General features: G+C 48.4%; 2 protein-coding genes across 3 annotated transcripts; one reads left to right on the plus strand and one right to left on the minus strand.

The window, feature by feature from the left end:
- Positions 1-474: 474 nt before the first annotated feature.
- Positions 475-7,555, minus strand: SMCR8 (SMCR8-C9orf72 complex subunit). The gene is made up of 2 exons (XM_044303501.1): positions 4,937-7,555; positions 475-2,208 (listed from the first exon to the last, which is right to left on the minus strand). The coding sequence occupies exons 1-2, from the start codon at positions 7,201-7,203 to the stop codon at positions 1,755-1,757; spliced, it is 2,721 nt and encodes a 906-aa protein (XP_044159436.1). The 5' UTR covers positions 7,204-7,555; the 3' UTR covers positions 475-1,754.
- Positions 7,556-7,674: 119 nt separating this feature from the next.
- On the plus strand, positions 7,675-23,787 carry TOP3A (DNA topoisomerase III alpha). 2 transcript variants are annotated; one of them, XM_044303090.1, is made up of 21 exons: positions 7,735-7,805; positions 8,191-8,354; positions 9,235-9,502; positions 10,016-10,075; positions 10,734-10,807; positions 14,225-14,300; positions 15,486-15,594; positions 15,680-15,823; positions 15,905-16,075; positions 17,411-17,511; positions 17,671-17,745; positions 17,958-18,040; positions 18,710-18,917; positions 19,641-19,826; positions 19,960-20,089; positions 20,185-20,298; positions 20,556-20,721; positions 20,801-20,938; positions 21,276-21,398; positions 21,575-22,287; positions 22,383-23,787. In XM_044303090.1, the coding sequence occupies exons 3-21, from the start codon at positions 9,320-9,322 to the stop codon at positions 22,565-22,567; spliced, it is 3,039 nt and encodes a 1,012-aa protein (XP_044159025.1). In that variant the 5' UTR covers positions 7,735-7,805; positions 8,191-8,354; positions 9,235-9,319; the 3' UTR covers positions 22,568-23,787. The 2 variants fall into 2 exon arrangements, with proteins under 2 accessions (XP_044159026.1, XP_044159025.1); XM_044303091.1 differs by lacking the exon at positions 8,191-8,354 and having other exon boundaries at positions 7,675-7,805.
- Positions 23,788-24,518: the final 731 nt, after the last annotated feature.

Raw genomic sequence — 24,518 nt, forward strand, 5'->3', positions numbered from 1 at the left:
ACATGGGTTGCTAGATGGCCGCTAGCACATCCGCAATACCCAGTCCCCATAGCTCTGTGTGCTTTTATTGTGTAAAAAAAACGATTTGACACATATGCAAATTAACCTGAGATGAGTCCTGTACGTGAGATGAGTCAGGGACAGGACTCATCTCAGGTCAATTTGCATATGTATCAAATCGGGGTTTTTTTACACAATAAAAGCACACAGAGCTATTGGGACTGGGTATTGGGGATGTGCTAGCGGCGATCTAGCAACCCATGTCCTCAGCTCTATGCACAAAATCTCGGTGACAGGTTCCCTTTAATGGTTTCTTCACTACTGGCGCCCTCTGCTGTACAGCCAAGGCAAAGCATGCAGATCTCCATTGGATTCATCCTCTGCCAGCACAATTTAGGCTAGGTCTACACGACGACATGTCGCACAACTACACTGCAACAAATGTCGGGCGACAATTTTTATAATTGTAGTCTATGGTGTTGCACTGCGACTGTCGTGTCGCAGTGCAACACCATAGACTATCATTATCAAAATTGTTGCATGACATTGGTGAGACAAAATGTCATGTAGACCTAGCCTTATAGGGGTTCTCTGGAATTTACGTATGGACGACCTCTCCTCAGGATAGGTCATCAATACGATAACGGTGGGGATCTGACCCCCGGAATCCCCGACAATCAACTGTTTGCGGAGGCTGCAGCTTTCCGGCAAACGGCTTAACCTAGAAAGAGGCCTAAGTGCTCACATAGGACTGCGGCTTCTTCATACAGCTGATCGGGGAGAAAACAGCGCCACACCTGTCCACCGGTTGGTCAAACCATGGTCAGGTAGGGCGTTGTTGTGTCTGGAAGAAGGCTGCCATGTTCTTCACAGGTTGCCAAAAATTGGATTACTATGGGAGAACAGCCTGACTTCTGCTCCTGTCGCTTCTCTGCCCGGTGCCAATTATGGCACTAAAATCTTATGTAATCTGAGTCTGGTTGCTAGGGACATCTGCCATCTGACAAGAAGACACCAAGATGGTGGTTGAGTATGTCCATAGCAACCAGCCTGTCAGCGGTGATTCTACGCGGACTACGGGTGAATTCACACGAGGTAGAAATTTCTGCAACTGAAAATCCAGTTTTTCGGTTCATCTGAAGGGGGCTGCGCCTGCACCTGGAGACAGTCGCATAAATGTATGCAATAAACCTGCCGCGTGTGAAGTCACCCTAAGGGCCTGAGCGTTGTCAGAGGAGCGGCTGATATGTCTCACATGGATGTAAATGTGTCTACAAATATGTGACTGTGGGGGGAGGGGAGGTTTCTGGATTGAAAAGAGTTTTAGCGAAGTGACTGGTAACAGGGAACAACAGATGACATTCGCCTGCAAATAGAGCGACGCTCTATGGTTAGTGTCCCTTTAAAAAAAAAAAAAAAGTGCATGCAGCACATTCAGCAGCGTCTTTACCTCTCAGTCTAGGTTAGTGGTCTCCAGCTGCTGCAAAACTACAACTCCCAGCATGGCCAGGAGAGCCACTGGCACGCTTGGAGTTGTGCTTTTGCACCAGCTGGAGAGCCACTGGTCGGAGACCACCGATCGATGTCCTCAGTAGTTAAAACTGGTTGAGATGATCTAACAAATCACATAAATAGGTAACGAACATAAAAGGCAAAAAGTAAATGAACCCCCACAAATCTTCTCTGGGCCACAGTGCAGACCTACCATGACTTCTACATCCATGAGTGCCTATTGGGGGGGGGGGGGGGTTCTGTCAAATCTTGTATAAAATGCTGGGGATGTAGTCAAATCTGAGCACTGGCAGCAGCGGCGTCCCCGATTCCCTTAGATAATGCATTTTGAGAAGCTCGGAGAGGTATTCCACGATTTTACTGTCCTCGTGTGAGAGGCCGAGGAGCTGCTGGAGGAAGGCGGCCCGGCGCTGTGCTATAGACTCCTCGCCCTCCTTCTCCCGGATGGGCAGGTGGACGTGGTGGCAGAAAGTGAACAGGAACGCCTTGGCGCTGAGCTGGGTCAGAACGCTATGCACATGCAGGTAGTAGGTGCTGCCCTTCCGGATCTGAGTGCGGTGGTCCGCCAGCCTCTGGAGGAGGGTGCCCCTATACACCGGGCACCGCAGCGTCTTGTTGTCCGCATCCAGGATGCTGGCGTAGCGGCTGTATCGGCTCAGGGAGTGGAGGGTGTTGGATCCGGATGGAGAGACCCCCCTGCAACATGAGAAAGTAAAAGTTAAAGTAAAGTTAAGGCTACAGGCACACGAACGTTGTTTGTTTCAGTGTCCGTTCAGTTTTTTTTGCGGATAGGATGCGGACCCATTCATTTCAATGGGTCTGCAAAAGATGTCCTATTCTTGTCCGTTTTAGGCATTGTTACGGTTGTCTGCATGTAGCCTAAGGGTCACAAAACTAACGGGAAAGGAGGGCACATATTTATGAGAACCGGTGCTTATATTTCCACAGATTTCCAGTTTTATACAAATGACGCTTGTTAATTGTGTAATGAAAAGTTCTGTAACTTCCTGCTGCTGATACAAGGTGCAGGGCTGCAGTGTAAAGTATGGGGGACAGATTTCTGCTTCCATTGGACTCCTAGACTAGGAATCACTGGTCATAGCAGGAAAAAAAAAAAAAAAGGGGTCCTCCTCTGTTTTACTCCTAAAAATTTCAGCAACTTTGGGGGGAGGTTTATCAAAACTGGTGTAAAGAAAGGAACTAGCTTAGTCGCCCATAGCAACCAATCAGATCATACCTTTCATTTTTCACAGCTCCATTGGATGATGAAAAGCCGACTCTGGTTGCTATGGGCAACTAAGCCAGTTTTTTTTCCCTTTTACATCAGTTGTTATAAATCTCCCCCTTTGTGTTTTCGATTCCTTACCATCCCCAGGTGCTTGCTGTCAAGGAATGAAAACACTCGTTCATATTCCTGATGATACAGGTGCCCAAACTATGAGACCAGAAAAGGTCTCCTGCCTCTGAGTGTAAGCAAACTTCCCATGACATCAAGCAGAGATCCTGAAAATGGAGAGAAATTTAAACACACACTTGGGGGACCAGTTTTTCTACATTCCCCCCCCCCCCCCCTCCCCCAAGTCTATTAGAAAGTTGCAGAACTTTTCCTTATACAATGAAGGAAGGCGAGGAAGCGGGAGGAGGAGGGCGGCTCTTCAGGAGAGCCATCTGGTGCTTCTAATTCAGCAGTAATCTAATACTGTGATCTGTGGGGATTGGATTATAATACAGAACAGACTCTACCCCTAAGGGTAAAAACATAACCAGAGATGTGAGATACTGGAGAACTACAACACCCAGCATGCCCTGGTTCTTAGATGAAGATGACCCTAAAGGGGTTGTCCCATGATGGCGACTTCACCCCTATCCAACCACTGGGGCACCCACTGATCATGAGAACAGGGGCCCATCCTCCCCCAAGAACACCGCTCCACTCAGAGCACAGTCCAATAGAGATGAGCGGAGTGATGGACCAAAGTGTCTGTCGCTCAATTCAAACAGGGAGCATTAGCCCCGAGCGGTCGGACCCCCACCGACCAGACACTGATCCCCTATCCTGTGGATGGGGTATTCCGGTTGCTACAAGTTATCCCCTATTCACAGGATAAGGGATAACTATTAGATCAGTCGGGGTCCTACCACTGGGACCCCCAACGATCACGAGAAAGGGGCCCCGTACCACCTGCAGCTCTCCTGTAAAGAACAAAGTGGCTGGTCACACATGCGTGCGGCCGCTCCATTCATTTCTATGGGAGTTCCGGAGATAGCCCCTGTTCTCATGACCACTAGGACCCCCACTGATCTAATAGTTATCCCCTATCCTGTGGATAGGGGATAACTTGTAAACACCGGAATACCCCTTTAAGGCTACGGCCACACGTAGTGTAAGCGATATGGATGAGATTTTACAAAAAAAAAAAATCTAAATTTATCTCATGCACGCGCCTATGAGGTGTCCTCGAATCCCTTCTCTGAGCGCGCTTTGGTCCACCACTCCATTCACTTCTATGGGACTGACGTACGCAGCGCACTGCTGAAATGGACTGAAACGCGCACAACTGCTCCACTCCGGTCAATTCACATCCGAGTTTGATTGCACCCTTTGTTGTAGAGAGGGTACGGCCTGAGGAAATCTGCTGGTACCGCACCGACTGATCACAGGGGTCTGACCGCTGGGACCCCCACAATCCTGAAAACGAGGCATCCCCGTATCCCCACTGGAATGGAGCAATAGAAGGGAATGATGCACCAAGATGTGCACTAAGAGACTGACCTCCCCGATCCATTACTTATTACCCATGCTGTGTTTAGTTGTTATTTCCCAGGCATAACCTCTGATCTGCAGACAACGGCTGGAGCTAGCAAGAGAAAGAGGAAGTGAAGTCTCCCTCTGAATCAAACGTCTTAAAGCTGAAGTGTGGAGCAGTTCACACCATACCCCTGTGAAGATCCGACCTGGGATCCTCATGATGTGAGCAATTCCTTAAAGGGGTTGCCCAGGATTTAATCATTGATGGTCTATCCTCAGGACAGGTCATCAATATCAGATCAGTGAAGGTCCGTCACTCCGCACCCCTGACGGTCAGCTGTTTTGGTGTACCGAGGACGGACCCCAGCAGGTTCCACAGTATGACTGAACACAGGAAAGAAGGATTGGACAGTTGGGTTTCAACACGTCTGATCCTTTTGTTCTCATGGCAATAAGCCACTAACTTAATTCCCTCTCCCTATTCAGAACACATGTAGGCACAGCCGAGCAGAGCATGCATGTGTACAGGGGGGTAAGGCAGCGGTCATCTAAAATGCATGGTCCACCTAAGACAAGTACATACAAAGTGACTGCACCTGGAACGTAGGTTAATTCTATACATAATCTGGGGTCCGTCGGTGGACATCCCCTTAAACTACTATTTTAGACCTTTACCTCTGAAGCCCAATCAGTTTCCACTTCTGGAAATCCATGATGTGCAGTGGGGAGGTCACCCATGGCTTGATAGGTTTGGCAACATGTCCACAATTAGGGACAAAGATGGACAAAGCAGTCACGAGTTTTTTCACAAAGGCTTCCTCTTCACCCAGCACCACGAGGGTCCTCCCGCTGAGCAGAGAGTAAATGGCGGGGTGGGAGAAGGGGTACTGCCTGATAAACATCAGAGCGTTTCGGCCGGATTTTCTTTTCTGACGTTCAGTGATGGCGGGCACGGGGGGAGGGGAAGGTGTCCTATCAGAGCAGGTGGAGGCGCTGCTCCTGAAGCTGGTGGAGTCCTCGTCGAGAGTCGTTTTTTCCGCATCCTTGCTGCTGAGGAAGTAGTTGGACTCTGGAGGAGAGAAGACTTCCCCAGAGGGATCGTCCACCTGCTCTACTGAGAACTTCACCTGGCCGAACGTCTGGCTCACGTGTTCACCAGGCTGTGGTGGGACACTAACGACAACGCCATCACCGCAATGTCCCGGCACAAGATCTCCAGCCAAGTCTTCAAGGTTTGGACTATCTGATCTTATACAACAGGCAGGGTCACCCTGGTTGGCTTTTTTGTCATCCGGCATTGCACCAAAATAGTTGGCACTCTCATAGTCCTCGGCAAAGGCCTCCTCTTCGTTAATGGCTATTTGGTAAGTGGCTCGAAAATCTTCCGGGATCACAGTTTCAGAAGTACAAGTGCTGAGAACCTCAATGCTGTCCTCGCTAATGGTCCTCCGGCTGCCCGCCCTCCGCCTCTGCTGCGGGCTCGGATTAAGCCTCAAGCACGGCTGACTCTCAGAGTGGATAAGAAGAGTAGACTTCTCAGTCCTTAAGACCTCGATGCTCTCTCCACTACTTATACTCCCTTTGGTATCCGCCTCCAGACCCTCAGCATTGCCCGAAGGGTCACAAATGTCCGTCGCGTCTTGCTCGTCGCCAAACTCCTGCTCGATTTTGATAGGGACGGACTCTACGCTGGACTTGTAGGACTCCATACTGCCCGAAGGCTTCAGGTTTTCAGGTTTTTCAGCAGGTTTGGACCTCGGGGTGTTCTGATGGATACCTATATGGTCTGAATACTGCCTATCGATCAGTTTAGGGCCCCAGCTGGAGATGTCCTCGAACAGAAAGTTGGCAATGGCTTGTTGGCCCAAGAGAGTCTTGTCCAGGTGGCTCATGATTAAGTAGCTCACGTCACCCCTATAGCGCTTCTCGACGGAGGTCAGCAGGTCTATGGTCTGCGTGAAGAAATAGACATCAACAAGTTCCTCCAGCGTCTTCAGTTTTTTGTCAAAACACTTGGAGGACTTGGCTTTTATGAACTTGGGGGTGTAAGATGGGCGGGGGGTGTAGACCTCAGTCTCATCGTGGTTGGCCGGTTCGGAGTCTTGGGCCTCATCTTGGGAGGTCTCGGGCACGTACGGCTGATAGTCTTCTCCTTTCAGATGTCTGTACGGATAGGACTGGATCTGCTTCAGAAGGTCCTGGTGCTCGATGATGGACTTCTCCACGTTGGCGAGCTCGTTGGCCTTCTCGATGGCCTGGGTGGTGTAGAAGCCGGTGTGGTCAGTCTTCTGCTGCTCTTCCATCTCGTTCAGCAGGACGGCCCTGGTGTAGTCCAGGTCCTTCAGCTTCTTCTCCAGCTCGTTGGCGAAGGCTTTGCGGTTTCCCGTCTTCAGGCAATCGGAAGCCTTGGAGAAGTCGCCGGAGAGCTCCAGGAACTGCTCCATGATCTTGTTCTCGTCGGTGGAGATGTAGGCCATGCAGAAGGGACGCACAAAGCCTCGCGCCTCCAGGTCGTACAGAGTCAGGTGGTGGACATAAGCGAAGGCCCCTTCCTTAGAGTCCCCCAGGACCACCTTGGAGTCCTCCACAAAGTTCAGCTTGGGGTAAGAGGAGCCTGGGGGGTGACCCACAAATGAGGCCTGGTAATCTACGGACATGATACGGAGGGAGAAGTAGTTGAGGTCAAAGGAGCCCCTCACCCGGGGGTCGTCGGGGATGGTGAGCAGAGGCTGAGGCCCGACCTGCTCCGAGAACTCCGAAATCAGGATGAAGTCCCGGCTGAATTTGGCCCCTGAGAGCCGGGACCAGGGGCTGCTCTCCGCCTCCGAGTACGGGAAGAGCGGCACCGAGTATTCCTCCGGCAGCCCCGGGCAGCTGTGCTGCGGGGAGTCATAGTCCTCGTCCCGGGTAAACGCCACCAGATCCGGCGATCCGATCATCATTCCCCTCCCTGCGCTCTGCTCCTTCTCACAAACACCTCACAGGGAGGAAGCCATCTTGGATTGCGAACCACATGACCTCCGACTGACGTCACGGCTTCCCTATCGCCCAGACCGGGGGATAACACCACTCCAAATAACCGTCCGCCAGGAATTACCGTCCTCCTGCATCACTGCCAATGAGGGACCCGGAGGATTTAACCGGACGGGGAATGCCGGGGATCTTAGTTCCAGCACAATCACGTGATAAATGTCATCGGCTGAATTATGTACGGAGAGAGAAGAGGGACATGCTGAGAGAAGGCGTTAGGTGACAGGTCACATGACTGTGTAGTGACGTCACTCCTCCCCGGCGAGCGACGCTGTGGGACCCGAAATTTCGTAGGTTGATGGTCCCACGCGGGGTTGGTGGTAGGTACCGTCCTCGGACAACCCTAAAAAAAACCGAAAATCTTAAAGATGAAAAAGGGGAAACCAGGCGCTAGGGCATGCTGGGAATTGTAGTCTAGGTTGGATCACGTGATGCATGCCTTCGGCAGGAGCGATCTACGGTGGGAGAAGAGGGTCAGTGGGAGTCACGGGCGGCGCGGGAAACCACATGGAGTGTAATTATACTAGCATTTCTTCTTATTACATGGTGCACGGTGATGAGAGAGACCTGATGGGTAACCATGGAAACGTTGGGGTTAGGAGGGAATGGTGACTTAAGGGGCCGAGCTCATGAGCCTGTAGTAATGCTGTATGTGGTGGGAGACTTTTCGCCAGCTTTGCTGGGAGTTGTAGTTCTCCAAAAGCTGGACAATGACCATTTGTTCCAAGGAGTTTAGAACTACGATGACCGATCACTGTACATTGATTAGTTATGTCTGATCGCAGGATGGGGGGCGCCGCTGCTTCTCCGTCACATTGATATTGGAGCTGCTGGTGCCAGTTTCTGCAGTTTTCTAAAAATACTTTGTGTTTCTATATTTTGTTGTTGCTGTTTTCAAGATCTTTGCTTGCTGTAAATGAGAGCATTCCCATTGGAATCCAGAGGTGGGAAACCCGTCCTCCCCTAATACTTCTCGGAGAAGGCGTCTCTACAAAGTATCAGCCTGGAGTCCGGGGTCGTCTGACGTCAGTCCATTGTATCAAACGCTCAGCTCTGCTGTGATGTAAGCCTCATTCAGTGACAGCAAGCAGAAATTGTGAATGTGGCGAGGACTTGAGACGCTAGAAAACCCCCTTTAATCACACAGTCCCCCTTTATACTGACGGAAGTACGCGGATACGGTTACATTCACTGACAGCAAAAATGACGACGAAAATAAAGTTTTACTCACATTTTAATGGAGGGGTCCAATCCAGTCCTCTGTGTGAATGGGGCAGGGGGGCACCACCAATGAGGTCAGGTGAGGCACCAGGTAGGGGCAGGGGGGCACCACCAATGAGAACAGGTGAGGCGATCGCCTCAGGTAGGGGCAAGAGGAGGGGTAGCTGAAGGGAAGGGGTTAGGTTAAGAAATTGACATGTGGGGGGGGGGGGGGGGCGCGTTTCAGTTTTCGCCTCAGGCAGCAGAAGGCTAGGTGCTCCCCTGCCGCTCCATTAACTTCTATGGGGCTCACTGAGATAGCCAGCACTGCCATAGGAGTAAATGGAGCGGTCGTCAAACATGCGCACCCCTGCTGCCTTTACACAGGGGACGGGGATCCCCGTTCTCTCGTTTGGCAGAGTGACAGCAGTCGGACCCCCTGTGATCATATCTTTATCATTTGTCCTGTGGATTATAGTTAAGTGGAACCCCCCTTTAAGGTGACAGAATGAGGGCGGAGCGGGCAGGGGCTGTGCATTTTGATCAGGGCTGGGTGACCCTGTGACTAAATCCTGGCACTAACTGTCAGGACAAGGCAAGGAAGAAGGCTGGTCACAGAAGATGACGGCACACAGAAAAATGTGAAAAAAGCAACTTTTCAGCACCGTTTTGGATTTATTTTTTCCAGTTTTTATGGAATAGGAACATCTCGCTGTTGATATAAATATATTTTTTTTTTACAGGGATCATTCTCCTCCTTCATTAATCCGCTAGCCTCCTGCAGAGCCCCGTCATGACCGCCGCCAGCGCCCTCCGTCTCCTCCCGGTATGATCTTGAGAAGTATTTTACTGTTCACCAGACGACTGACACGTTTCAACGTCCGCTCCTGTTCCCGGAACTGCGCAAACATGTCGCCGAGAGCCCCCATCCAGAAGGTCCTGTGCGTGGCCGAGAAGAACGACGCCGCCAAGGGGATCGCGGACATAATGTCTAACGGGAGGATGAGGAGGGTGAGACCCCTTGTGTGCTGCGTCTTACTATAGCGAGGGTGTCTTAGTCGCTATCTCTGTGCATGGAAAAGCTGAGTGACTAACAGTATGGCCTCCATTACGGCGTCCACCATGGTTGTCACCCAGCTTTCCCAGACTCCTGATTGAAACATCAGTCGATTTGCTGGGCTATGGAGTGAAATGTAATTTTTGGTCTCTGATAGAATGACATTGGTGGAACCTCATCGATCACGAGAACGGGGGTCCTCGCCTACGAGTAAGGGTGGCCGAGCCCACATTCATCTCTATGGGCCTTTCAAAGAGAAGCTGTGTGCATGCTCAGCCACTGCTCCATTCATACTTAGATTGGGGGGGGCAGTTGGTATCAGTTGGGGTCAAGTGGTCAGACGCCCAACTGATCAAACACATGTCCACGAGGTGACAAATCCTCATTCTGGGACAACCCCTTTAAGTTTTTTTTGGTACATTAGGTTAATTTAGAATTATTTTTTTTTTCATGTTTTCTTTCTACAGAGGGAAGGACTGTCAAAGTTTAACAAGATTTACGAGTATGAATATCATCTTTTTGGACGGGTAAGTGATAGGAAAGAAGACAGGGAAGAATGGACTTCTACCGTTCATCGTGACATCCAGAAAACCCGACAAATGCGTTGCGCTTGGGCAAAGAGAGCGCGCTCAGATCTGTAACAACTCCTGCCCCTGTGTCTGTAGCTTCTGATTGTAAGCAGGGATGTTTCCCTTCACTGACAGCAGGCGGAGGTTTTAGGCCACTTTCACATCTGCGGTTTTGCCTTCGGGTTTTGAGATCCATCAGAGGATCTCAAAACCAGAGCAAAACGGGTCCGTTTGATTTAATGCACCAGGAGGCATCCGTTCCGTCAGGATGCGGTTGTATTAAATGGAAACAGAACAAACCGGATCTAGAATTAAAATCATTGTAAGTAAATGGGTGACAGATCCGTTTTTTTATTTTTTTTATTTTTTTATCCGAAAAACAGATCCGGCACCATTGATTTACATTGTTCCGTTTGGCAGACCGCACACAAAACTGAAAAAAACTGAACGGATGCATCCTGAATGGATTTTCCTCTTCTGGATCTCAAAACCAGAATACAATGCAATACTGCAGCTGTGAAAGTGGCCTTAGTTTGCAGCACATCTCGCAATGGTTTACGGTGTGTCCTGTTTCGCCATTTTATGAATCGTACTTAATGATTTCTGTTCTCGGCAGGACGTCTCCGTCTCGATGACTTCGGTGTCCGGACATCTTCTAGCGCTGGAATTCCAGAGTCACCTGAAATCCTGGTCAGTATCTGGAATCAGAAGGTTTTCCATTGGATTATTCCAGTAGTGAGCACCTTGCAGTTGTGGGACGCCTGCAACATCTACTATCACCCTTGTCTGTGGAGCTTGCAATCTAAGGTCCTTTGACCATATAGATGAGATAGTTCTGATCAGAAAACTCCATTCACACAACTGTATTTCTGGGTCCGCATTTGTTTTACAATCTTGCGGGACGGGTGCAGACCCGTTCATTTCAATTGAGCCACAAAAGATGGGATAGCGCACTGTGTGCTGTCTGCATCAGCACTTCCGTTCTGCAGCCCGCAAAAAAGATAGAGCATGTCCTATTCTTGTCTGCAATCACGGACATTAATAGGCATTTCTATTAATGTCCGTGATTGCGGACCGCAAAACACTTACAGTCTTGTGAATGGACCCTAATAAATGTTTTATTTAAAGGGATTGTCCCCCCTATAAAGGGGTATATCTAGACATTTATGGCATATCGATAGATGTACCTGCTCCTATCTAAAGAACGGTTCCCTGACTGAAGAGCCAGGTGCACGGTTTTCTCTATTCACTGCTATGAGGCTTCAGAAATATTGTTAGAAGTTCTATAGCGGTGAATGGAGGGACACCATGCATGCATCCAAGTCAGGGCACTGTTCTAGACATAAGTGCGGGTCCCACCTCTGGACCCCACTCCTATCAGACATTTATGGCATATCTTAACGATATACCCCTTTAATAGTGGGACAATCCCTTAAAATCTCATACATGTTATATAAAGTTAGGTCCATATATATATTTGGACACTGACACAAATTTAGTTTTTATTACCTGTTTACTAAAACATATTCAAGTCATAGTTATATAATGGACATAAAGTCCAGACTTTTAGCTTCCATTTGAGGGTATCCACATTAAAACTGGATGAAGGGTTTAGGAGTTTCAGCTTCTTTACATGTGTTTTTAAAGGAACCAAAAGTAATTGGACAATTGACTCCAAGGCTGTGTTCATGGGAAGGTGTGGGCGATTCCTTCATTATTTCATTCTCAATTAAGCACATAAAAGGCCTGGAGTTGATTTGAGGTGCGGTGCTTGCATTTTGAAGATTTTGCTGAGAAGTAAACATGCGGTGAAAGGAGCTCTCCATGCAGGTGAAACAAGCCGTCTCTCATCTGTTAAAACAGAAAAAAACCATCCGAGAAATTGCTACACTATAAGGAAGAAGGCAAGCCCTGGTGACCTCAACAATGCAAAAAGACCTGGACGCCCCGGAAGACAACAGTGGAGGATGAGCTCAGAATAATTACCATGGTGAAGACAAGCCCCTTCCCAACAGCCGACCAAGTGACAACACTCTCCGGGCTATAGGCGTATCAATATCCAAATCTACCATAGAGAGAAGACTGTATGAAAGTAACTACAGAGGGTTCACTGCACGGTGCAGCCACTCATCAGCCTCAAGAATAAGAAGGCTAGATAGATTGGACTTTGCTAGAAAAAAAAAAAAAAAAACATTTAAAAAAAATCAGCACACTTCTGGAAGAACATTCTTTAGACAGATGAAACCAAGATCAACCTCTACCAGAATGATGGAAAGAAAGAAGTACGGTGAAGGCTCGGTACAACTCATGATCCACAGCGTACCACATCATCTGTAGAACACGGCGGAGGCAGGGTGATGCTTGGGCATGCATGGCTGCCAGTGGCCCCGGGGCCCTATTGTTTATTGATGATGTGACACAGGACAGAAGCAGCCGGATGAATCCTGGGGTTTTCAGAGACAGACTGCGCTCAAATCCAGCCAAACTGATTGGTCGGGGTTCCAAAATACAGATGGACAATGACCCAAAACATAAAGCCAAAGCGATCCAGGAGTCTATTAAAGCAAAGAAGTGGAATATTCTAGAATGGCCGAGTCTCCGGATCTGAACCCAATAGAGCATTTCACTTGGTAAAGACTAAACTTCAGACAGAAAGGCCACAAACAAACACCAACTGAAGGCCGGGCATTAAAAGGAGGCAACGCAGAGTCTGGTGATGTCCATGAGGTCAAGACTTCAGGCAGTCATTGCCAACAAGGGGGTTTCAACCAAGTATTAGAAATTAACATTTTATTTACAATTATTTAATTTGTCCAATTACTTTTGAGCCCCTGAAGTGAAGGGATTGAGTTTAAGAAAGGCTTTAGTTCCTCACATTTATGCCATCATTTTGTTCGACCGACTGAATTAAAGCTGAAAGTCTGAACTTCACCTTTTGTTCAAAATCCACTGTGGTGATGTACAGAACAAAGATTAGTAACATGTTGTCTCCTGTCCTAATACATATGGACCTAACTGTCATAATAAGAAGCCTGTCTGACATTTCCACGCTGTTAGATGCAGTGAAGAGTTATGATATTTACTTACATCAGGGATCATCACTCCAGCTGTTCTAAAACTACAACTCCCAGAATCCTCCTTTTAATTCTGTGGGAGTTACAAGAACAGCCATGTTAGTGTGCATGCTGGGAGTTGTAGTTTCACAACAGCTGGAGTGCCGAAGGTTGCTGATCCCTGACTTACATAGTATGGCGCCACCTGGTGTTCATTTAGACTGGGTTCACATCACTGTTTCTTTTCCGTTCTTCTAATCCGTCAGAAGAGTAGAAAAAAAAACATTATGCACATTTTGCATCCGTTTTAACTATTTCCGTCTGAAATCCAGACAGGAATTTTTTATTTTTATTTTTTCCGGCTAAAGTAACAAACTTCAGGCGGAAATGGCTAAAACAGATTCAAAATGCGCAAAACAGTTTTTTTCTGCTCTTCTGACAGATCAGAAGATTGGAAGACGAAACGATGATGTGAACCCATTCTTACTTATATAGTATGGCGCCCCCTGGTAGTCATATTTTTTGTACAGTATGGTGTCCCCTGGTAGTCATATTCTCTATACAGTATGGCGCCCCCTGGTGGTCCTTTACTTTGCATAGTTTGGCGCCCCGGGGTGGTCATATTCTCTGTACAGTATGGCGCCCCCTGGTCGTCATTTACTTTGCATAGTATGGCACCCCCTGGTGGTCATATTCTCTGTATAGTATGGCGCCCCCGGGTGGTCATTTACTTTGCATAGTATGGCACCCCCGGGTGGTCATATTCTCTGTACAGTATGGTGCCCCCGGGTGGTCATATTCTCTGTACAGTATGGCGCCCCGCGGGTGGTCATATTCTCTGTACAGTATGGCGCCCCGCGGGTGGTCATATTCTCTGTACAATATGGCGCCCCCTGGTGGTCATTTACTTATATAGTATGGAGGCAGTTGATCTATTCCATGTGGAATGCATGGATGTACAGTCTCCAGTGTGGATCACTATATAGCGGCACTGATATGCAGCATTGGGACACTGCAGGCGAGGGGACTAACCCGCCATCGTGTTGTGTTGCAGGCACAGCTGTAACCCTGTCTCCCTGTTTGATGCAGAAGTTGAGAAATTTTGTCCGAGTGATTATCTGAACATAAAGGTAAATAGTTGTGTCAAAGCCGCACTTTCTTTAAAGGGGTTGCCCAGGATTTTATTATTGATGGCTTACCCTCAGGATAGTCGGTATCTGATCGCCGGGGGTCTGACACCCTACAACCCCCATGATCAGCTGTTTAGGGGAAACCCCGGTACTGGAACTACTCAGCTCCATTCGTGTAGTGGACGGAGCTGGTAACTGCAGTGCTGCTCCCATTCACATCACTGTGAGAACGGAGTTGTATCCGGAAACCGCTGATCGGCAGGGGTGTCGGAGTCCCACCAATCAGATATTAAAGACCATAGTAAAATCCTTGACAGCCCCTTCAAAAGGGTTTTCCAAGATATTTTACAGATATTTTCCTCTGGATAGATCATCAGTATCTGATTGGTAGGGGTCTGACACCCGGGACCCCCACCGATCAGGTGTTTGTGAGCACCACGACCTTCTCCCTGCCACCAAGCACAGCGCCGTACATTGTAGAGTGGCCGTGCTTGGCATTGCAGCTCAGCTCCATTCACTTCTATGGGGCTGAGCTGCACCTAGGCCACGTGACCGATTAATGTGACGTCACGTGGCCTAGAAAAAGCTGTGATAAGGCCAAGGCTCTACTGTGAGTGCCAGCGCCTTCTCAAGTAGCTGATCGGCAGGGGTCCCAGGTGTTGGACCCCCACTTATGTAAATACTCATGACCTATCTTGGAAAACGCTTTTAAATATTAAGTGAGCGTGCTCAACTGGCGACTGGCAGCGGAGAACAGAGGAAGCATGCCCCCTGAATTGGGACACATTCTTGATATAGGGGGGGTCTGATTATTATTACTTATTTGCATATTGCGGGGCAATGAGGACGCAGGACGTGAATGCTGGGCGAGCAGGTGACCCATGCGATCAGAAGTGGGGTGTCGCCTGCAGTACGTAACTGCTGATCTCCACCGCATAACCCTTTAAATGCAGCGATCATGGCAGATTGGGGCATTAAACGGCAGAGACTGGTGCGGAGAACGGAGGCCAAAAAATACCTCCCAGCCGCCTCGGTGTTCTAAGGAGAAAGTCACAGTAGATTTCCGAATCCTCGCGTTCAGCACAAGTCTTGCAGTTTTTACGCCATTCTTCTTCCCCGGTAAAGAAATACTGCGGTGGCGGGGGCCTCAGCCTGAATCTCATGTTGCTGTTCATGCGATTGCAGAAAACCCTGGAGCGGGAGGTGCGGCAGTGCCAGGCGCTCATCATCTGGACGGATTGCGATCGAGAAGGGGAGAACATCGGTTTCGAGATTATCCACGTCTGTAAAGCAGGTATTGTGCATCATCTGTATTCTGTGTATATAGTGGATCGTCCACAGCATTAACCCCATCATGACCTTATCCCGCCGTACGGCAGTGAAGACTAATCTGCAGGTGTTCAGGGCGCGCTTCTCTGAGATCACCCCCCGATCCATCCGAGCAGCCTGCGAGAACCTCGCTCCTCCCGACCAGAACATCAGCGACGCTGTGGATGTGCGGATGGAGCTGGATCTTCGAATAGGTGAGCAACAAGCTCTATGGGAAGAGTAGAATGACCCCCCCCTAAATGCATGCTTGCCAACCATTTTCATCTGCTTCCCAGGCGCCGCTTTCACCCGTTTCCAGACTCTGCGCCTCCAGAAGATATTTCCCACTGTTCTGTCCAGTCAGCTCATCAGCTATGGGAGTTGTCAGTTCCCCACGCTGGGGTTTGTAGTAGAGAGATTCAAAGCCATCCAGGCCTTTATACCCGAGACCTTCTATAAAATCAAAGGTAGGTGATGAGAGTGGCTACGTGAGTCTGTCTTCTTGCTGATGGGCTCCTTTCTGAACCTGTCGCCAGGAAAAGCTTTAATCGGCTCTGCCAGAGAGCATGTCCGGTATAATAGGGTTAATTCTGCTGACAGGGGACGTTATAAGGTTTGTATCCAATAAGGTAATTCCAGATTGTAAGAAGGATCCCGTGTATGTGACCAGACCGCCTGTCGGTACAGATGCATCTTTCCTATGAAACGGCGACCTCCCAGCCGGCCCCCTGCTCAGCGTTAGGATCCTGAAGGAGTTTTACCCTTACAAGCAGCTGCTTCAGATTGTGCTGGGATTTCCTGCTGTGAAGGATAGAGAGAGAGCTGCTGCATTCAGGATTTGGTCCCATAGTTGTTCTCCTGCAGGGATTTACTAGTAGTAGTTAGGGTCATCACGATACCAAAATTTCGATACCATAAAAAAGTATTGTGATACTCGATACGACGAAAAGGAAAAAGAAAACTCCCAAAAAGCCGTGTGCAATCCACATTTTTCGGAATGTCTGGCACATAATCGAACAGTCCTATCCTGTTTTTGGCGGGATCCAGGTGATTAAAAATTGGCGAATTATGTGTTTTTCATTTTTTCCCCCGTTATGGCGTTGACCGCATAGGATATATTTTTTAATAGCTTGGGCTTTTTCGGAAGCACCGATGCCTAATATGTTTATTTTTTTATTGTTTATATATTTTTATATGTAAAATTGGGAAAGGGGTGATTTCAAACTTTTATATATTTTTTTTTTTTTTTTTTTTTTTTTTTTTTAAACTTTTTATTTAATAACTATTAGCCCCCTTAGGGGGCTAGAACCTGGGATCTTTTGGTCCTTGTCCTATTCACCCTAATAGAGGGGTTTAATAACGGGTTTGGCGGGATCGCTGTTCCCCATCATTGCGGACGGGTGTCAGCTGTATGATACTGCTGGCGTATGGAGCGGGCTCCCCGCAGCTCCATGCATTTGCATTTAGGGGTTAATTATTTGTACCCTCCCCTTAATGTTTTAATTGGTGGCAGTGGAGGCCGCATCACAGTGGGGCTGGAGGGACTAGTATTGAGAAAAAGCAAATCCCCATCTCGTATTGATCCGGGTGAAAAAGTATCGATTGGGTATCGAAAGTTCAATACCCGCTGCAACCCTAGTAGTAGTATATTGGTGGTAGTAGTCTCCTTGCAAATTACAAGCAGCAGGGATATGATTAATTTCGGGAAGGGGGCACCTGACATGTGGGGCATTGACCCGTTAGGTGGCCTATTGATCTGCTCTTTTATTGCTATACACTTACATGACATTTTTTGTGCTCAGTGACTCATGAACATGAAGACGGAAATGTGGAGTTTAACTGGAAGAGAAATCGTCTTTTTAACCACACAGCCTGCCTGGTCCTGTATCAGATCTGCATGGAGGTACGCTTCTATACGTGGAGGGATGCTTCTGACTGTGTGCGGTCCGAACAGCTGGAGGCACTGGTCCGAAGCTATCCCCCATCCCCTCCGCCTCAACAATGCGGGGGTAGGACTGAGTCTAAAAGGCTGTTTTATGGAAACCGTTGCTTTGTTTTCTAGGATCCCACCGCTACTGTTGTTCAGGTCGGGAGTAAACCAAAAAGCAAGTGGAGGCCGGTGGCTCTGGACACCGTGGTACGTGGCAGCCTACAAACAGTCAGTAATGACCGCTCAGACATTGTAGATAGTTGTGGTACACATGGTAGACCGGACCTCCCGTAGCCGCTTATCTCCAGTTCACTTTGAGCATTGCTGTGGTTTGCTGGCTCCGCCACTAGAGGCGCCGTTGCTGTATTGATGTCTCCGCCTTGTGGCTTACTTCTTACCTCCTTCTTCACTTTGTGCAGGAAATGGAAAAATTGGCCTCTAGAAAACTGAAAATTGGAGCCAAAGAAACCATGAAGATTGCGGAGAAGCTCTATACACAGGGGTAATTAAAAGTCTGCAAATTATGGGGTTGGGGTGTTCTCTGAGATCCATTTTTGGGGACTCTTTTTCCCCGTGCATGCTCCTGTTCAGCAGTGCATAGACTTCAAAATGGAGTCTCCAAATGGCAAGTTTAAGCACATGAGCCCATTCATTCCATACAGCACCTAAAACAAGTCTGCTCAGCATGGAGAGGCAGTCTGTTGTTTAGCAGACAGAAATGCATAGGACATTTTTGTATTTAAAGGGGTATTCCAGTTAGATTAACTGATATCCTCATGGACCCCCACCAATCATGGTAAAGAGGGCCCTGTACTCACTGAAATGAACGGAGTGGCCGGTAGGGCATGTGTGCGTCCACTCCATTCATTTCTATGGGAATTCTGGAGAGAGCAGAAGGGATAACTTAATGTAACTGGAATATCCCTTTAACACTACGTGTGCTCACATGGTAGTCACTCAGAAAGGAAGTCAAGTGGTTGCTAGGTAACTGCAACACCGTGCACAGTACATTAAGTGGGTGCTGCAAGAAGAGAAGTGAATCGGCAAAGCTGATTAGTACAAACCGTACTATGTGTTTTTTATTTAACCCAAGTAATAATTACATTACTTGTATTACAGAATCCTTTTAATTTTACTTCACAGAATTTCTTTTTTTTCCCCCCCCTCATAGTTTTATCAGCTACCCCCGCACAGAAACCAATATTTTTCCTCAGGATCTGAACCTCACAACACTGGTTGAGCAGCAGACGAATGATCAGCAGTGGGGTGGATTTGCACAACGTATCCTGGAGAGGGGTGGGCCAACTCCAAGAAATGGAAGCAAGACAGATCAAGCCCATCCCCCCATACACCCTACCAAGTACACCAACAGTCTGCAGGTGAGCATGTAACTGTAAGCCTGCCCCCTATGTACAAGGATATAACTACTATAATACTGCACCTATGTACAGGAATATAACTACTATAATACTGCTCCTATGTACAGGAATATAACTACTATAATACTGCCTCCTATGTACAAGAATATAACTACTATAATACTGCCTCCTATGTACAAGGATATAACTACTATAATACTGCTCCTATGTACAAGAATATAACTACTATAATACTGCTCCTATGTACAGGAATATAACTACTATAATACTGCTCCTATGTACAAGAATATAACTACTATAATACTGCCCCCTATGTACAAGGATATAACTACTATAATACTGCTCCTATGTACAAGAATATAACTACTATAATACTGCTCCTATGTACAAGACTATAACTACTATAATACCACTTCTATGTACAAGAATATAACTACTATAATACTGTCGCCTATGTACAAGAATATAACTACTATAATACTGCCCCCTATGTACAAGGATATAACTACTATAATACTGCTCCTATGTACAAGAATATAACTACTATAATACTGTCGCCTATGTACAAGAATATAACTACTATAATACTGCCCCCTATGTACAACAATATAACTACTATAATACTGTCTCCTATGTACAAGAATATATCTACTATAATACTGCTCCTATGTACAATAATATAACTACTATAATACTGAATACGGTATTCATGTGTGTATATAGGGTAATGAGCAACGCATCTACGAGTTTATTGTGCGCCACTTCTTGGCCTGCTGCTCCCAGGATGCTCAGGGCCTGGAGACCACAGTGGAGATTGACATTGCTGCTGAGCGGTTCGTTGCCCACGGACTGATGATCATCGCCAGGAACTATCTCGATGTTTACCCGTATGATAAATGGAACACTAAGGTAAGGAAGGAGACATTTGTGATGTGTTTCCCCCAAATCTTGAAATAATGGAGTTCATGAAAACAGAGCAGCGCCCCGTGTGGACATTTTCCATTCAGCGCATTTACCGTGGGGTTTTTCACTTTACTCTTAGATAATCCCGGTGTATGAGATGAGTTTTAGATTTCAGCCCACAACGGTGGAGATGGTGGATGGAGAGACCAGCCCTCCGCAGCTCCTCACAGAAGCAGATCTCATCTCCTTGATGGAAAAGCATGGCATAGGTTTGTGCTGTAGAGCAATATAAATTCTGCACCCACCAGTGATGAGAGACACTACAGAGCCTATAACCTGGGCGTGTCCTCGTTGTCTTCTACAGGGACTGACGCCACCCACGCGGAGCACATCGAGACCATTAAAGCCCGCATGTACGTGGGTCTGACCCCAGAGCAGAGGTTCCTCCCTGGAGAGCTGGGGATGGGCCTGGTGGAAGGTGAGGAAACCATCTGGATATCTCAATGCCATTGTCTTGATTTTCATGACTCCTCCCACTGGTTTAGGTCTCTTCTATATCTTCTCCCACTGGTTCAACTTTTCGGCCCCTCTAACGCTCTTTTGCTTCCTCCTGACCCCTTCCATTGTTTGCATTACCTTGAGCCCCCTAAAAGACAGTGAGCTGCTCATTGATCCTCACCCTACCACACTTCCTCTTCCTCACTCCCTTTGCCTTCTTTTTGGTCTTTTCTACAGGATATGATTCTATGGGCTTTGAGATGTCCAAGCCGGACCTGCGTTCCGAATTGGAGGCCGACCTCAAGCTGATCTGTGAAGGCAAGAAGGACAAGTTCTCCGTCTTGAGACAGCAGGTTCAGAAGTACAAGCAGGTCTTCATAGAAGCTGTGGCCAAGGCCACCAAGTGAGTAGTCCCCCGTTTGCCGTCAGCTTCACGGCAGAGTTCCCAGGTCGTTTGAAAAGGGATGTGTCTCCCTCTGCAGGCTGGACGAGGCGTTGTCCCAGTATTTTGGACAGGCCCAACCCGTGGAAGAGCAGATTTACGCAGAAACACCGCTCCCAGTACGGAAATGTCCACAGTGCAACCGGGATATGGTTCTGAAGACCAAGAGAGATGGAGGGTACGTCCGTAGTGCATGACAAGTCTCATCTTCCAGCAGCCTGTGGTTCCCCTCTCCCCTCCTGCAGCTCAGAAGCTCCTTCATACTCCCCAAAAATCTGTCTTGGGTAAAGGAGTAAATAGTGGACAGGGAGGAGGGGGATGCAGCTGCAGCTTCTCTCGCTGTGAAGCTTCATGCTGTGAGAGGGGAGGAGAGAGGTAGATCAAGGAGACATCTGATTGGCTCAGCATGTGATGCATCACACAAAGAAGTCTCCACCCACTCAGCAGGCATGGAGAGAGAGAGAACATGCATTTTTCCTTTGTCTGAACCATAACTGGGCCTCATCTCTCTTAAGGTTCTACATTTCCTGCCTGGGATACCCGAGTTGTAAGACATCCGTCTGGTTCCCCAGCTCCGTCTTGGAGGTGTCGCGAGACGAGAGCGTGTGCGACGTATGCAGACCTCATCCTGTGCACAAGTGAGCTGACACTTTTACATACATTATACACCAATTTTCAAGATCTTTGCTGCTGTCATTGAATAGAAACATTCCATTTGAAGGTTACAACGGTCTTGACCTAGTCCTGCTTGCACCGCTGCCGTTTGTTACAATGTATCAGTGTCTATGATCCTTTTTTCCACCTCCTCCTCTAGGCTGAAGTTTAAGTTTAAACGCGGGAGCGTGCCCCCGCTGATGCCTCTGGAGTTTGTGGGGTGCATCGGTGGCTGTGATGAAACCCTTAGAGAAGTCCTAGATCTAAAGTACCTGCAGGGAGGCAACAGAGCAGCCCCTCAATCCGGCCCAAGGGAGAATAACCACCTGCAGATGAACCAGTCCAACAACCGCATGGGCAACTCTAGAGACGGGCACAGCCGCCAGCCACCTGCCAAGAAGGAGAGGCAACCAAAACTCGTGGCTCCTGCTGTCCCGGCAACCAGAGCATCCGGCGATGAGAATAATGAGGTGGTCTGCAACTGTGGCGTTAGTGCCGTGCAGCTGACTGTACGCAAGGAGGGGCCCAACCAAGGCCGCCCGTTTTATAAATGCAACGGAGGAAACTGCAACTTCTTTTTGTGGGCGGATCAGGAGGGCGGAGCTGGAAGGAGTGCCCCACCCCCGCAGAGCTCAGGAGGGCATCTTTCGACTTCATACACTAGTGCCCGGGAATCTGTAGGGTTCAGGACTAGAGGTGGAAGCGGTGACGCGAGTTCCGAGGGTCAGGCAACGTGTATGTGCAATCAGCCGGCCGTCACTCGGACGGTGCAGAAAGACGGCGCCAACAAGGGCCGACAATTTCACACGTGTTCCAAACCCAGAGAGCAGCAGTGCGGGTTCTTCCAGTGGGCGGATGAGAATGTACCACCAGGTAAGGAATCTGGGAGGGAGACTACCAGCGGAGTGGACGGAGAGCTGAATGGGACAATTATATGCAACATTTATCTTTAACCCATTCTCTTCCAGGGGGTTCCAGCAACTTTCCCAGTGTCTTTGGAGGGGGCTCCGCAGCAGAGCGGGGCTCCGGCACAAAGAGCAAACGCTCTGACATCGGCTCTTCAGACCGAGGGCCAACAGCGAAAAAGCCACGGACTTGTGGCATATGTCACCAGCCCGGACACAACAGGACCAACTGCCCCCAGAACAGATGAGGATTGTCCAGCGTTTTATGGTTATTACGTTCTTGTGTTTTTAACGTTAACGCGGTATGCCTCTCGATCCGGCCTGCAGCCTCCCCGCCTCATACTTGGTACGTTCGCACCTGTATGTCGTTTATCAAATACCCAAAAGAAGAAAGAAAAAGTTTTATTTTGAGAGTGCAGTTTATATATTACTATATATATTTTTATATACTCTTTTCTGGGAATTCTGAGTCAACAGAGGGGTCGGGGTCTCTTGTTCAGGCCACTCTTCTGTTATCCAAAATGGAAGGCTGCTACAAAGAGCGTCTCTTGCTTTGGGGGGCCCGACCTGTCCATGTATTACACTGACCTTTAAAGGGTTTTTCAGAGATTTTTTAACTCATGACCTAACCTCTGGACATGTCATCAGTCTGTGATTGGTGGGGGGGTCCGACACCCGGGATCCCTTGTTGGGTCATTAGTTTAAAAGTCTTGGAAAACCCCTTTAGTGGTAACGGTGTAATACCTCATTTACCCTGTGGCGGCGCTGTAGGGGAATCTAACACTGGTTGCCAGGTTCCACCACCGTTTATAGGTGATTGCTGAGGGTTGCAGCCTGTGATCAGTTTGCGAAAGAAAACAGCTGTTAAAGCTGTAGGATAGGGGATAACTAACACAGCGCTGGGACCCCCACCAATCTCGAAAACAGGGTCCCAACGGAGCTGCAGCCAGAGCATGCTCCCTGCGACTCCATTCATTCTCTATGGGACTGCTGGAACTAGGGGAGTGCTGTACTCTGCTACAGTGGTTCCATACAGAATGAATGTCCCTATCAGGATGGGGACATAGGACGGATTGTGGGGTTCCAGCAGTCAGACACCCAGTGATCAGTTAGTTATCCCCTTGACCAGGGGTGGCCAACCTTACAGACACAGAGTATCACTACCAGGAGCTACAAGCTATACATTTACACACGAGTCACATAGGATTTAACAAAGAAAAATAAGAGGAAAAAATATATTTTTCATCAGACCTCAGATCAGACTCCTAAATTAGATCCCCCAAACCTCATCTGACCCCCAATGCTCGGATCAGACAAAATAAATCAGACCCTCAGTGTTCAGATCTCTCCCCTTCTCAGACCTGACCAACCCTTGCTCAAACAAGACCCCCCATCTCAAATCTGAACCCCGACCCCCATTGCTCAGATTAGGACCCCCTCCATGCTCAGATCAGGACACCCCCCCTGCTCGCTTTTTGTGCGTCTTTTCATCAGTTTTTTTTAATGTGTTTTTTTTCCTTTTAATATAGTTGAATAAAACTGTATGAAAAATATACATTTTTTATGCGTCTAATTTTTTTTTTACCGGTAACTTCAGTTCCTTACCATTTTCAATATCGCCGCTAGCTGTCAATGAATGAGAACATTGCTGTTTATAGCCAGAGGCTGAAACCCGTCTCTAGGTGCAGGGCTAGTTACAGTTTCCCAGGGCTTTTTCTGGTGCGGCTGCATCGGCAGGGTCCAGGACTTTTCTCGTATGTGAATGTTCATCCTTTTAAAGGGCTTCTGTCATCCCACTAAACCGTATCCTCCGATCCTAAAGACGCCCCCTCCGCATGTTGATTGACAGGGCCAGGGAACGGGATCGTCCTTCTGCTGGCCCTGTTTGGATTCAAAATATTGCGCCTGCGCCGTACCAGTCTTCAATCGGCGCAGGCGCACTGAGAGGCGGCCGCTCCATCCTCAATGCGCCTGCGCCGATGACGTCACATCTACACTCGACGCAGGTGCATTGAGGATGGAGCGGCCGCCTCTCAGTGCGCCTGCGCCGATTGAAGACAGGTACGGCGCAGGCGCGATATTTTGAATCCAAACAGGGCCAGCAGAAGGACGATCCCGTTCCCTGGCCCTGTCAATCAACATGCGGAGGGGGCGTCTTGAGGATCGGCGGCTGCTACCAGCAAGTAGCCGCCCTACTTG

The sequence above is a fragment of the Bufo gargarizans genome, chromosome 8, assembly GCF_014858855.1.
Source record: "Bufo gargarizans isolate SCDJY-AF-19 chromosome 8, ASM1485885v1, whole genome shotgun sequence".
NCBI lineage: Eukaryota > Metazoa > Chordata > Amphibia > Anura > Bufonidae > Bufo > Bufo gargarizans.